This window comes from Colias eurytheme, chromosome 14 (assembly GCF_061535395.1).
Source record: "Colias eurytheme isolate Ceu_HAF_F1 chromosome 14, ilColEury1 Martin Lab GWU primary, whole genome shotgun sequence".
Lineage (NCBI taxonomy): Eukaryota > Metazoa > Arthropoda > Insecta > Lepidoptera > Pieridae > Colias > Colias eurytheme.
The window spans coordinates 4,545,762-4,562,658 of NC_142993.1; the positions used below are offsets into that span (position 1 = coordinate 4,545,762).

Here is a 16,897-nt window from a genome sequence, read left to right on the forward strand (position 1 = left end):
ACTTGATAAAATAGTAAATAAAATGTACAGTCGATATTCGTCTTATCAAGCGCTATATGAAGCATTTGTTTGGAAAAATACATGTTAAGTAAATCAAAATATCTGTCTGTTGTTTTATTGCAAATTACACATAGGTACAAACGGCAGCATTTATTAGCATGTATTAAAAAGTATAACACGATTACATTAAAATAATTACTGTAATTACGGCTATTATACATATATGTAGGTATCTGTTTTGCTGATTTTTACTTGTAGTTTAATATATTCCGATTCGCATTATTACGCCAACCTGTGGTTTGATGAAGTACATTTTTAGTATTATCTATTATCAATTCTATATAATTATAAAGAGTAACTTGTATTCTTTTATGTATCGAAGGAACTCAAAAAACTGCTATATCTCTGATTCTTACACCTCATCTCTAACTATAATTTGAAAAATTATTTTTAAGAATTAAAACTACATCCCGACTACTCAGTCTGTAATCACAGAGGATATTTTTTATTGCGTTCAACGGACAAAGCCGGGGTATGCAGCTATTTAATATTTTCAATTCCCAACTGTACAGGGTCACCATTAGACTCAGCAGGACCTATCTACTATTGCTTAAGACTACAATAATACAATCATAGAGACAAGAAATTCTTTGACTATTGGGCTACTAGGGTTGGCAATTAAAACACAAGTACATCTGGGATCATTTATCTTAATTCTTACGTAGAATATCCGGGGCAGTATTGTTTTTATTTTTTACTTTGTGTTATTCATTTTCCATAGAAACATACACATTCTCTGTTCCATTTTCATGTATTAATAGCCATCAAGGCAATAATATAATGTCAATAATATATGAAATATTTACTTATTTAGTCTTTGTATAGTAAATAGCGGCGATGCTCTCCAACAAAAACAATACGTCCATTTATATCCAATAACTCTTTGATTTGGAGATAAACACGTGCCTCAAGTTTAAATTCATACGGCAAACCGAAAATCACATAATCCGCACATTTATAAATATTTTGTAAAGCTCGATTCGATAAAAAGGTATTTGATATCTTCGTATAATTAACCCGGTATCGTATTCTCAGTTTGAAGACAGAAGCTATCTTCTGAGGCAATCTTTTCATGAAATATACAAAAGCAACATAAACAGTGGGACGTCCGCAAGCAGCGATGTTAAAACTCGCTATGTATGTAATGTAAACATTTAATTAATTTTCGATTTTATTATAATTTTTTGCACAACCCTATTCCGACTTACGCACTGTCGGCGGTCGTTTGTGCAATGTAGGGAAAGGTTGTGACTGCATTGGATAAGATAAAGCGGTATTTATTTGTAATAAAGAGTAGCTGCAGAAATAACAATTAATTTAATTAATTCACCATGGTGTGGTACAGATGAGGTATGGTTTTTGTGTTTGTGAATTTAGTAATTAATTTATAATGCTTCGTCAAAAGTATTGACAAGATATTGCTAGTTTTCGGAACTTCGGAATTGTAATAAATAAATCACCTTTGTTATAGACTGAAATTTATTAATATTATTTCTATATATTGATAAGTACATATTTGTTTGAATTAATACGTTAATAAAAAAACTAAATTGCATAGAAAATTATAAAAAATCTAGTAAATTTATGAAAATTTGCTTTGATACTAACGAGTTTTATGCAAAAACTACTTGAACCTACGATGTTTTCGAAATGAAAGTATAAGTATAATAAATAAATAAATAAATCATTTATTTACACCATTTTATATGTTAAAATTAATTATTATGTGTTAAAAATTAATTAACACAGGCTCCTAATATAGTTATAAACTGTTTTTCATGAGCCTGGTGTTCATACTATTAAGCTTATCCTAATTACTATTGATATCCTTCTCGAGACTCGGTATTTTCTATTATAAAATTTGTCAGCTGATGTAAAATAATGTAGTTAATAAATATTTTCGCTATGTTGCAAGCAGACGCTCCCGCTGCCACGGTAACCTCTCCACTGCAGCAAGTAACAGTGCCCCTTGTGTATGGTAAGGTTTTTAGTTAGCGTCTTCTGTAAAACAATAGCCGAATAAACAATTCTTTACGTCAACAATGTCGCACTGCCTTCCAATTAGTTGCAGATTTTAACTTACTACACTCGTCTTGGCTTGCTTTAAAACTTGTAGAAATGCTAGAAGTGCCTTAATGACAATCTTGAAAGAAAATAAGTCAAAAGGTCATAGTGCTAGTCGCGAAGAATGACACTAGACAGTGGAGAGATTTCTTAATTAACTTTTGAAGATTATTTTTATTTTTATTAAAAAATAACAAGATCTGAGAACGGGAGTAGAAAGTAAGAATAAGGCAGTATTTTATGCTCTATAGATAGAGTTTTTTCTACCAATTTTAGTTTGTTATATTACAACTTTATTTAAGGTATCTATTTAATTTGTATAATGTACAAAGAAACAATTTATGGGTTTGCAAGAACGTCTGTAAATTGTTTGAAATTATTGATTTATGACATTAATAATAGGCAGGGGAAGTTATTCATGATGAGGGTTATACGTCTCCTATCACCTCGTCCCAAGAATATTCCCAAATTAGAATACACTTTCTGTTAATTTTGCACACAGTAAGGCGTTTATCGACAGTTAAATATTAATACAAATAGAATGGTGCTATCAGCATTATATTACCACATCTAGTCAATATAGAGACCCGTCGAATAATCTAAATTAGGTGTATTGCAAATAGGTATCAATACGAATTGGGGAGTGATGAGTGTGTGAGTGAGTTTACTTGAGCATTGTTGGTAATATTATCCATTTGCTTCCCTCAAAATAATTGCAGATTCATCAATATTTTATTTATTTATATTTATTTGGTCATCAATACAATGACAATAATAAAAATCACATAATGAAATCGAATCTATTGCCAAACAGTAGCTTACATTTTGTGCTACATTCAATTTACGTCCACACAGTGAAACAATACTCTCAGTACACGGGCGAGCACTACCGACCATTACGTATTCCGAACACGAGTAGGACTCCACAGCAATCCATTTTCTATGCAGCTGTTACATTGCTGGGTCGGTCGTGAAAGCATTCGTACTTAGAGTTCAAGCGGAGCAATGTATAAGCCGTATAGCGATAAGCTCGCAGGAGAGCAGCCCGAGAAACGTCATCGACTGATAATTGTCGCGGGCAATCCGAACCGTATCGCCCTAGATAAACGCGTTTCCATCTTATTGTATATTTCAAGATAACAGCCACAATGCACTTTGAATATTACTAATTAGGCTCGGCTTATGAGCGCGGCCATTGTTGAAAGAATGAGATAGTTATCGCTCGTTGTCTGCAAATAAGATTTGCGATGCTGCTTTGTCGGTTCGCGAAATTGTAGGCTTTGTTTAATGTGAAATATTATCTATAGTGGATGCGAACCAATGAGCTTAATTCACGGTAACTATATCAGATGGTTGTGCATTTCGATTCGTTATAAAACAATTAATTAAATCCAATAAATGGTTTTTGGTAAAGATAATAAAATTGTATTTTATGATGGTCGTAATGATTAATATGCCAGCAATTGTGGCAATAAATATCGCTTAAACGTTTTATGCAATTATTGTAGTATTTTCTCTGGTCGTTAATAAATAAAAAGCAAACAACTTTAAGGCTCTACATTTCCTTCAAATGCACAATGTAGGTATTAATAAAAAATAAGATCCAAAAGATTATGTAAGACGCTCGAACTTAGGTAGTAGGCCATAGAAAAGGGATTTAAAAAATTTACGTGCAATTTTTGTCTAGATAAAATCTCATTTTGCGTTTATTGCGCAATGAATTGTGTTGTTTTATGTTAATAACCGTGGCGTAGGCGGGGAATGTCGAAACTGACTAATCGGATCGTGGGCCGCTAAAAAAATAGCAATTTTAAATTATTCATACTACCCACTTTATAGGATATGTTCTCTATTTTATCCATATTTTATTCGACTATAATCTTAATTACTTACTTAAGGCTGAGGTCATCAGCTTCCTTACAACGAGAGAGAAAATGACCATATCATTTAAAATATCTCCAGTAATATCAGACACGACCTGTAATAAGCACAAACGGTAAAAAAATATTTATTAATATTTTGTTTTAAATTCTTACAAAAATGGATATCAGGATTCAGGTCCAGGCCTATCTATCCTTAATGTATAGATATTATGTGAATATTTTCTTTAACCTTAATTTATGTAAATGATTTAACCTCACTAACCTACGATTTATTAAGAATCATTTGAAACCGGGTTCCAGCCAGCAATTTACGATAACTTTTGTAAATTGTTTTTTGTGTTTGTTGTTTAAGATTTTAAAACAATTAAATTGAGGAAAATTTCTATCCTCAGAACCCTACAAAGCGTTACCTAATAAGATAATTGGACCACTGAAAATGCACTAGCTTCCCTCGCCCTATCAAATAGACTACCTATGTTCATTGTTCATGCTACAACCTACACTGCGAAGAATAAAAATATTGATTGATTTTTTAAACTGCAATCCTATTAAAAACTCACACGATTAGCTCCTATGTTAATGAACACACGTCGCAAATCAATTTTCGCCCACATACCGTTTTATTGCTATTTGATATATACCCGTAACATGTTTATTAATTATGATGTTTTTCTAATAAATATTTTCGAATTTGGCAAACTCTCGTAAGCAATTTTGTAACCATATTTCATTAATATCGACTATATTCGAAACTTCTGAATAATTCTGCATAGCTACAGGATGATAACTTATCATTTTTCACTGTAAATCCTACAAGGAAACATATTATGGTAATACGTGCATGAAAAATCCTTATGATACCTCAAATGTTGTAATTACTGTATCAATTCTGCGAAAAACCCATAATTAATTGGTTTAAATGATAAGACCAATTAATATGTCAATATTTTAAATACTTGGACGGTCTAAAAGATAAGTTAAAATTTATCAATAGAAGGATAATTCATTAAATAGGTAATACGTCACTATTGTGGTTTCTATGTGATTGTGACGTAAGTTAAGAGATAAAGATTTTAGAGGTATTCTGCAGGGACACGAAAATAGACACGGAAACTATATATAAATTAATTTCAATCAATGCATTTTTAGTGTCATGAGTGGCACGGATATAATTTTTGAAAATATATTGTTTTTGCTGATTTTTTGATTTGCTTTTACCTCACATTTGGCTAGTTCCGAAAGTCGTATAAATTTCGTCAGCGTATTAAAATCTATCCATAAAGACGGACAGCAGTCATTAATCACGGCCGACGAAGGCAAGAGTATCACTTACACATAATTACACGATACGAGATGGCTTTCCAACGATCTGAGCTTTCTGGGAAATAAAATTTCGCGGCTAATTATCGCTTCTGTTAATACCCTGGCAACACTATGCGTGTCAAAGCCATAACTCACGCCTTTAATAACATACCGCTGGATTTTGCATATGAAGATGAGCCGGCTTATGTTGAAAGATGTTGCGGTTAGACGCATATAAAGGAAAATAATTCTAGAATTTTATAGGTTATTCAAATTTCAAACGTTGATATTGGCAACCTGAGGTTGGAATTAACCACTATCTTTCAGTAAGATTAATTTAATTACTCCATTTTCCTATTGATTTTCAATTTTGTGGTTTGTTACCCACATATGGATAGAAATTATGTATAGAAATGGGAAGTGGGATCATTCACCAATATCTGCGTTAACTGGTTTTCTTCTGCTTGTCTTTCCTAGCGGGGTTATCTTTCAACTACAACAGTACAACTACATGTAAATCATTAAAATTAATTTAAAAAATGACCTTAACTATGGCAACATACTTATGTTTTCTACATATTAATAAATATTTTTTCAACGTAATTCTTGTACGAAACTTAAACCATGCTTCGCGGTAGATAACCACCTCATTCTATAATCAATAGTTATGTATGTTAAATAAAGTCGTGACGTAAAAAGCATTTTAGTAATCTATAAAGTATAAAGCATATTCCGCGTGTCGCTAACCGCGAAGCTGGTTACGTTAACCGCTCATTAAGGCGCAAATTTTGGATAATTACCTACTGATAAACGGAGAATCGTCTGCAGGCTGTACAATGATTATTCACAACGCCTACCTCGTTCATAAAATTGACGCAATTTGTCCCTAATATATAGCTTTGAAAAATAAATCAATAAATCTGTTAACAATTTTATAATGTTTTGATATTAAGATATTCATTTAGATATTATGTTTTTTTTGTAAGATAATTTATTTATACTTATTTATAAATAAAAAAAAATAATATTTTATTATATTATTATATTTATTGTGCTTAGGCTAGGCACATACATAAAATAGCCACTTGGATTAAGTGATAAAAATTTGGAAGGAAAGCACGGATAGAATCAGTCTTCGACTCACATCTTTGCCATATTAAATCAGAAATCATAATTAGTTTCTAAGGAATAATATTTTAGTTATTGTGGGCTCTTAAATAGACCTCTGTTCATGTAAAATACCATATATAGGGAACGTTTATTTTTCCTGAAAGAAAATTACGCTTCACTTGAAAGATACTTAATGATAATACTTTCGCACGAATGAAAGCATTCGAAATTGGAGTAACAGTTCAAAACCAACAATGTGGTGTCCAACACTCATTAATAATTAACTTAATAGAAGGTTCCGTGTTTATTTTACGGTAACTGCCGTTAATTTTCTCATATAATTTATTTTTATGATTACATCTGTCCTTGTCTTTTTAAAGGAAAATTAAACGGCGCGAAAGAGACAAATTTTAATGGCATAAATAAATTGTCACTGTAAAATTTTACGATATAATCGTCGGTATTTTGTCTGAGGATTCTGTAACGGGTTGTCTTCGTAATGGTCATTTTGGAAACAAAAAAAGACATAATTTATATTCAAATATACCTACCATATGTACCTGAGTAATTTATATATTCGCGCAATACAATGTACTGTAATAAAATGCACGTAACAAGTAAATACCCAGTAATTTTTATAACACTACTAGCGGTTCGCCACAGTTCCGCCGAGAAATGATTTTTCAGTTTTTAAAATTTTGAGGGGTACCTAACTAATAATTATCTACCTACGTGTTATAAAATGCAACCGTACAATCATTTATTTATTAATCTGTTCAATCGTTTTTGATTTATTAGTGAGAAGTATGCAACAAAGTACGATTTTCTTTCATTTAATATTTTAACCTAACAGCAAGTAGAATACATATTTGAAACTAGCTGTGCCCCACGATTTTAACTGCGGGGCGCTGACCCTTATAAAAAAAAAACATGCTCTTTGGTAAAATTTTTAACACCACGCAAATTGTTTTTCTTACCACTTGTAACTGACAGCTGAGAATATTAACATGAAATATATGAAATCATAATAAAATTAGTACAGAATATATGGAACACGTTAATATAAATTATGCACTCGCTAATTGAACATAAAAATTTTAATCTCGACGAAAGGTCACGGCGGTGAAGTTGAAACATAACATCAAGATGATTAATTGGAAGGAATCTTCAGTTTACTAAATATTAATATTCATACACTTTCGTGTTTATCACCCGCTTTAGACTTATGAAATTGCCAATTTAAAGGATATTAAAACATTAATAGGCCTTAAATGTTTACGAATGTTTTTTTCTTAGAAATTTCGTTTATAAACACAAATAACATATATTTTCTAAAGAAAAGTAAAATTAATTTACTTTCTGTTTTTGATATACGAGTTTTTTTCATCATTCGTAATATTTTAAAAATATATGTGCCTATTTTTTCTTTATTTTGAATGAATGGATTAAATATAAAGTGCGGGGGAGTTCAGGTGACAGAACTAGTTCGGACAGGGTCATTGTGTACACACTACGCGTTTATGATGATAAATGTGTATTATGTTCAACTTTGTATGGATAGAAAAATATGTGAAATATGCGTTTTTTCCGTTTTGTAAAAAATAATATATTATTAATTTTTTAAGCTCTTTATGTATTGTTACAATAGATATAATATAACTAGATAACATTCAATAAGTATAATATAACTAATTATTAAATGATAAAAAATTGAATGATAGAACGTTAACTATTGTGAAGTTTCATAATTTCTTATAATTAAAAAGCTTTCTCCTATAAGCCTTCAAAAGTCGGGAACAAATTTTATTCGTTTTCTTAAAAAGACTTCCATGAATGGAAGATTGAGTATAGAACGTTATATAATGAGTTCAATTTACATTTTTTTGCCAACGCTACATACTCGAAATTGAAGTGACACGAACAATACATTTTAGAGTTGTTCGATTCATGTTCACGAGTCATATTGCCTCATAGATGGTAATTCAATACGACATTTATTAATAGGCACTTGGTATCTTTTACTTTTTCATGTGGTTCCGATTTCCGAATATAGGTACATACTTCATCCAATTAAGGTAACATTGTTTCGCTATAGATTAAAAGGAATGAAAATTCTAAATCAGTAGGGTAAAATTCACTCTTTGCATGTGAATATATTTGAAGTAGAGCTAAGATATAAGAATTCAAATTACTTGTCATCTTTTCAGTCCTGAACGTCCTGATAAATTTACGTGTGCGATGCTTTGAATTTTTCACTAACGTTTTGTTAGATATATCTTCAAAAATTATAGAATTATATATGAAAGTCTCTTCCTTCGTCGTTGTTTCCAGACCATTGCAATAGGCAGCTCTTCAAGTCTAGAATAGGCTTCTTCTATTCAGACGTGCTACTTCATAGATCACATCACCGCACCGCCACATCACCACTTTACATCAGGCGGGATAGTGGTCAAACGTCTGCCTATTGAGTATCTATAAATGAGTTGTTAGTTGTCATAATATGTTTTTCTTTTACTTTGCGAAGCTTATTACCTCACTACGTCAAAATACACACATCATTTGAAATTCTAGAAATTTTTACTCACTTTTTTTGGGAAATGTTAGTTTGAATATAAATACATTATAGAAATTTACGATGCAAAAATGATAATTTGCCTCATGCAAACCTGCGGCTATGCGTGTTTAGTACAGATTATAGTTTTTATTATACTTGCATAACTAATGAACTAATAATTTATCAGTAATACCTCTATTTGTCTATGTATTTCATCTGGGCATGAATCTTTATTTGACACATTCTGCATAAGATAAAGTTTTCTTGAAGGTAAAAAGTGTATTTTAAATTTGTGTTTCTTGATTTTTCATTCAGCTTTGTTTTTAAAATATATAAATGGTCAATGTTTTGTTTTGATTTAAATATTTAGACATTTATATGCCTATAAACAAACACGTAAATTAAAAGACACCTTGAGTAAATACCCCAAGAACGATGCCATATGGCGAATTCTATTTACTTATTAAGTTTATGTATTATTTATTATGCACATACTTAACGTTGATACGCCAATTGTAGATGCTGGAAGAGATAATAATAATCCATTCATTTAGAATACCGTATTTCTCACAGGTGGAGATATTAAAAGGGGTTAATTAGTGAGTTTTTTTTGCTGATGTTTATTACCATCTCTCGTTAAGCTTTATTAGCAGATTTGAGTCTAGCACTGACTTATTTTTATATATTTATTTTATTTTGCTATCTTATTCTATTTTGTAGACTGTCTCATTCTATTCGTAGATAGTTAGGTAAACATTTTTTTTCAATAGCTTTGGTGTTAGTATCAAAGGATATTTTCCGCGTACACATATTATTAAAAAGCAACAGTTTTTAATGTTAATTTTCAATTATAATAAAGAGAAATTCACTTATAACTGAGTTAATTCCGATTTTATTTAATCACCAATACTAACAAATTAATATCTATATTATGTTCTATTTGATGATGGTCATTATTATTATACGACATAATACTAATTGATTTTATATTAACGTAATAAATATTTCATACTAGCATTGTAGAAATTAGTTCCTAGATGGATTTATAAATTAATACGACAGTTTTAATCAACGGAACCCTCAGGCAAGTCTGCTTGAGCTTGTCAGTTTTTTTCAATAACTAAGTCTATGTTAATTAGTTAGCCTATTCATATAACACCTGCCTTTGTTGTCTAGGCATTTAGCAGTTAGGTAAAGCATGACATTTAATTATAATTTTTATATTATATTTGCACGGATAAAGTTCACTAAATGCTAAATTTGTTTACGTCATTATGTGAATTGAAATAAACATATTTGACCCTTGTTTGTTGTTATTTTGCATTCCATGATAAACTAGAGCTATCAAACATTCAATAAAGATAAAACACTACTACAGAATTTTTGTTTCAAAGCACTTGCGTTATTGAGAGCTTAATTTCAGCCAACGAAGCATCTATTTTAATTTCACTGAGTTTTTCTGCTTTTCTTTGAAATTGCCTAGTTTTAATTACGAAGGATTCCAAATGGTGCTCGCAATCTTACGTTATCTCAATGGTCATATTTTGTAGAGGCTCTAGTAAACAGTTTTATAACCTTCAGGTATTTTCGCTAAGGCTGTGGTTTTTACCATTATAACCATAGAGAATATTCTAATATAAAGCATTTATCCTTTGCAGAAAAGGAGTTATAGCTTCACTCTTATACCCAGGGTACTTACATTGAATAGAGTCGTCTTATTTTTTACTACCCCAAAAAGGTTCTAACCAGAAAAAGTATGTTGTACAATGTTAAATTAAAATTTTTTATGTATAGTCAACTAGAGGTCCGCCCCGGCTTCGCCCGTGGTACATATTTCGCAAAAAAAGGTAGCCTATGTCCTTTCTCGGGTATCAAAATATCTCCATACCAAATTTCATGCAAATTGGTTCAGTAGTTTAGGCGTGATTGAGTAACAGACAGACAGACAGAGTTACTTTCGCATTTATAATATTAGTATGGATAAATGTAAATTGTGCACGTTGAAATCACATGGATCTCGTCTTAAACATAAACAAATCATTAGGTGTATCAATTAAAGCAATTACAGCCACTTCACATGATGTAGTGATTTTCATTTCCTGTTTGTGAATTACTTATACATGCCTACTTAGTGTCGCCAGTGGACTTGGTATTGTCGTTTCGTGAATGGACTAATAGCTATTGTCTAAGCATTGTAGGTTTCATCCAGTAAGAGAATTTATTTAAATCCACACATTTTAGTGGTGAATTAGACAATTTTTAATCTGTGTATAGGTTCAGGGTGTTATTGTCAGCCACTAATATATACGTATATTATGTACCTATTTGTAAGTAGATATTCTGAGTGCTGTATTCAGATATAACAGGATATTAAGTATCGAATTAATAAATATAAGTTCGCTAAATATTACAAAATTTCTAAAATCGAAAAAATTATATACCTAACTAGATTTCCGCCCGCGGCTTCGCCCGCGTTTTCAAAGGAAAACCCGCATAGTTCCCGTTCCCGTGGGATTTCCGGGATAAAACCTATTCTATGTGTTAATCCAAATTACCCTCTATATGTGTGCTAAATTTCATTGTAATCGGTTCAGTAGTTTTTACGTGAAAGAGTAACAAACATACTAGACGGATCTCAAACCTCTCCCGCTGCACCTTCTTTTTTCCCCGAATTTTGTATTTAAAAAGATACCAATCAGTGAAACAAAAAATTCTCGTCAGGGATTGTTGTGTAACTGATAATTTATTAAACATAAAATTTTCAGAGCTCTAAGTCAGCAGGTTACGAAGTTTATAGAGTATTTGCGGAAAAATCGATGACCACGGCACATTTTTTTTCTAGAAATCTATTAACTTTGGAAAAAAGTCCTCGCGAGCAATTAAAGATCAAAGACCATCCTATTTTATATATTTTTTTTTGTATTGTGCTTTATGTTGTACCAGACTTTATAGAGGTTGAAAATAGTCGAAATTGCCGGGTAACGCCTTAAGATGGAGAACAAAGTCTTGGTGGGTGTAGTAAAAAGAGACATCAAAATAATTTATAGCAATAAACATGATGTTTACACCAAAGTTGTGATACCAAAACTTATAATTTATAGTTTATTACATTAAAAGCTTTGGTATCGTAGTACCTATTGTTATTTTTAAGAAATATGTTTGAAATAATTTGGTTTAATGGAATGGAAAATATTTGAGTACATTAGGTTCTACAAATTAAAAAACAAACATCAGTACAGAAAATAGTACATACATCTGCATCGATATAACGTCCAAACTACATAAATAAAAAAATATATTATATATGAGACATATAAGTGTTGTTGTATTATCGCAATCGAATACGATTAATCTAAATTACTCAGGCCTCATTTGATGAAAGATGTACGTCCTCTATTCAGACGTTAATGCAATCTATAAATTACATTAAATAAAACGCAAAAGCTTGTCTTATATGTTTCTTTCTAACTTTTTTTATAAAAAAAAATGTTCGTGAATTTCAAAATTGGAATTTTTGCGTTTAAAAATGTGGAATGGATCAGTAGAGTGTAGCAGGCGCGCGTTAAAATGCGCGCACTTACCAAGGTCCACGCTCATAGCAAGTGGGTCGCGAGACCGGTTGTCCACATGTTACGCTTCGCCCAAATCTCCGAGATTTTATCTAGACTACATAATAGTGTCATTTGTTACTAAAAACTCACAGAGACCAACCTTAAAGTTGATAATGCCCGTTTTACGGTTGTTTAGCTGTTCTCGCTTTGAGAGGCAATAAAGAGCAATTACATTTGAATTTTAACTGTTACATGTTGTTTATTTAAGTGGTTTTTATAATTATTTTATGGACGTCTTCTGCTGTCCTGGTGACGAGGTTATCAACAGGAGTTATAAATAATTAACGCACACCATGACTTATTCATATAATTATGAACATAATTGTTTGTTATTAAATTACTGTTTTGTTTTGAAACAAATAAACAAAAATTGTCGAATTATATTAATTGCAACCTTGCCACCGATGTCTAGACTAATTTTTATAGGTAGGTGCATAAATTATTTGCTGCCTAGTCCCCTGTAGGATACTATAGGTACTTTCTATATTGATAAGATTGTAAATGGTACCTGGATGATAATGCTCATGAATCTTCTAGGTATTTGACCTGTGTCAACATCTTGGAAATAGTAAAATTATGAAAATCTGCAGGTTTAGCACGATAAAATGTTGGAGACAATAATTGCACACAAGTAAATTGATAATTAAAACAATTGTGAATTGATGTGTCCTATACCTACACAAAACATTTTTGTTATACACCAATAATTGGACCATGTTATAAACAAAAGGTTTTAATAAATTTCGACAAACAATAACAATTTAAACGTACAATCAACGCCATATTGTTTGAAAAATAGTCCAATTTTAGATTGTAAACCTATTGTAGAAATCCAGTGTATAAAAAAATGTTTTTTTCGCGTTCATATGGAATGCACAATTTCTAGTTATTTTTATAAATAATTATGCATCGAATATGTCGCAAGATTTAAACGGGTTGTTGCGATAATTGTAGCAAGGTAACGCAGGACAGCAGCAACTATTATACAATATTATCTTAATGAATAATGTTTAATTAATGAAGCTCTCACAGAGCACAAAGGGCAAAAACCTGTATTACGATGGACTATATGAGATGAATAGCTTATCGAAATATATGCATTGTGTTGTTTAGAATGTGGCTAGTAATTTGTAATAAGAAAATTATTAATTATCCAATGTAAAAATTTGTTGTCCATCAACGGCTTGCTCACCTAAGGCTGATAGCAGTTTCAAATCCACACCTGAAAATTTTTCAGAATAGTAGTAGGTGGTGGTACAATTATTGTTTATAGTTTTTACATTTTGACAGCAGTTTTAATTTCATTTTTCATTTTCACATAGTTCGCGAGCGAAGGTATGAAACTGTTACTATTCTCAAGAGACTGCAAAACACTCTTATTCATACTGTATATTTAATATTTTCAATGAGGTTCAATAAAATACGATATACACTCCCAGCCAATAATTCGACATGGGGATTGCAAATAAATATTATAAATGAACACGAGCACAGCATGTAATATGCAATATTCTTAAAATATTATTATACATTTAATTCAATAGTCATAATTCGGCGGTCGAAAACAATTTAAAATCAATTACAGTCCAACGTTTAATACGACAAAAGTACTTTACGATCGGCAAAAATTAAACCAATATATAAAGCTTTCAGAGTTTCGTGTGCGATGAATTAATCCATCGACAATATATCCGATACTTTAATGAAACATTGGAGAGGCGATTGATGGTGGGATTTTTATCTTCTTTTTCTATATTATCAAATTCAGCTATAGAGCATATCGTCATTAATGAGGCGGCAGTTCTTAATTTCAGCTGGGTGTTTCTATAAAAAGCGGCGTGCAGTCTTCAGAAATATATTGTTCTTGATATTGTATGTCTATTAACTGGTAACCAAATTTAGCTAATTTAGTAATATATAATATTATATAATAATTAATAATTATTTAATAATTTGTGGTTGGTTTTATTAGGCAAATGTATCCTTTTGGAGCTATTTTCCTAGAATACATTTATAAGTCTTATCTATCTGTTTTCCTGTTCAAATGTACTAATTAACGTTTTTAACGCCTCATGCCTTTTTCTTTACAATGGATGGATCTTTTTAACATTTCTAATATGCATGTTTTCCTCTAAATTAACCCTTCTTCTCTATGACAGGTTCTGGGCGAAGCTTCTGATAAGGAAATATGCAAGGTACGTAAATTTTCTTCTTCTTATAAAACCTATTTAGGTTCTATACAAAATTTCATCCAATCATCGGAATACTCGCTTCTATAATATAGGTATTTGTGTAAATAGAGATTAGCTACGCTTTTATAGATGGTAATTTTATAATTCATTTTATGAATACAAAGTAAAATATTAATGACTTTAATTATTACACTAAATGACACTTATAATCGCAACAATTTATATTTATGTTAAATTTATTTTATTCATATATCCAAGTCGTATCTTGCGAATAGATCGTATGAAAAATAAAAGCAAGTTCTCAAGTTAATAAGTCACGTTAATCGCTCTTATTTCAAAACCAGTAAATGACTTAAAATGATTTATGAAGCGCAGAGATCGTGCAATTTAGTCATTATCACGACTATTATTAGATATCACCTAGATCCCTAGTTGCTTGCTTATTTTATGTAATTTATTAAATGCTTCGCGTGTTTTCGTTGTATTGTGTCACAAATTGATCCTTGAACCACGTAATATAAGTCAATCAATTGTATTGTAGCTAACAATAGTTCGTATTTGAAATTCGGTATATCCATTGTCTATCTATCAAGTGGTACGTTTAATTATTTTAAGATGTTTATTTCATTTTATTAATCATTTAAAAGTTGGCTAAAATAATTCTAGAGCAGAAAGTTAGGATGTTAATATTGATTAGCACAGCGTCTGTTTAAATATGCAAGCTTTAACTTACTTTAAATACGACCTTTCCTTTTGACATAATACTTAAAGCAAGCCCAGAAATAACACAATCTCAGCTTTACTACGACTTATACGAGTTATCGTATGAAATCAACTATTCGGTATTCCATTCAATTACCATCATGAACGAAATAAAATTCCCAGTATTTTGTCGGTAACAACAAAACGAGGATGAAATTTATTACTCAATAATAATTCGATCGCGATATGGAGTTGGACTCACCTACTTCCTAATCTCGGCATCACAATGATGCCAAACTGAGCTATAAACAATAAGAACATCATCGTAAATTCAACAAATGATGTTAGCCCGACGCGCTACCTTTACACGGTACGAACTATTGGCTAGGGGCTCTAAGAATAGCGATATTTTATGAGCGTAATGATTTTAATAAGAAAAAGACCGAGAATATACTGAATTTGCCCCTAGCGCTGAGGGTGCATAATGAATATGGGCTCCGCTTATCACTTTTATATCAGACTAGCGGTCCGCCCCGGCTTCGCCCGTGGTATATATTTCGCAATAAAAGGTAGCCTATGTTCTTTTTCAGGGTCTAAAGATTGTCTGTGCCAAATTTCATCAAAATCGGTTGAGAGGTTTATGCGTGAAAACCATACATTCATACATACATACATAATTACAAACTTTTCCTCTTTATAATATTAGTATAGATGAGGCCTCTTCTATTTTCTCGTGTTTATTTTTAAAGTATCAAAGTTTTACTTTTGCAAGACTGAAAAAGTTTAAAGTTTGAATTGTCAGTAGTAATACGTAAAACTGAACACATACCGTGTTCAGTTTTACGTATTGACTCATACAGCATATTATTCTTCATGAGTCATTGAAAAGCCATTGTTATAAATATATTCATTTAGAATACAAAAACTACGAGTACAAGTGATAATATACATTTAAGCTTAGACATGTATGACTATATAAAAAAAATCCCCAAACTTGCTAACAAAATCGCTCGTTTCGCAGCTTCATATAAAATCGCGTTAGAATCGCGCGATACGCCGCTCCTGCACTACGCAATAATTCTCAATTATCTTTAACAAGATTATTTATAGCCCATCTTTTCTAATATTTGAAATACCTATGTCTTGTTAAATTGATTTTTATATTTGTATCGTTTCGATTCTGTGTGTAACTGTAATTGGTCAAAATTAAATACGTGATCGCATTTAATTTATTATAATGCGATAAATCAATTAAAAGCAAAAATTATTCTCACATATTAATAAATAGAGACGAAAATATTCTGCGTTATTATTTATAGCTGATGTTTGAAAGTCTTTCAACAACGCTTCAAGTTCAAGTAAAGGGTTCTTTTGCTCACCGTTCTTAAATATACATAGATGTTCTTGATGAGCAAGTAG

General features: G+C 31.1%; 1 protein-coding gene across 4 annotated transcripts in view; it reads left to right on the plus strand.

Moving 5' to 3' along the window:
* bs (serum response factor blistered) overlaps positions 1 to 16,897 on the plus strand; it is a 173,452-nt gene that overhangs the window by 48,099 nt on the left and 108,456 nt on the right. For 2 of the 4 annotated variants that reach the window (XM_090109622.1, XM_090109623.1), the window contains exon 3: positions 14,744 to 14,779. The exons of the other annotated variants lie outside the window; for them this stretch is intronic. In XM_090109622.1, the coding sequence (XP_089965748.1) occupies positions 14,744 to 14,779 (36 nt within the window). The remainder of the gene's footprint in view (positions 1 to 14,743; positions 14,780 to 16,897) is intronic. 4 annotated transcript variants of the gene reach the window in all.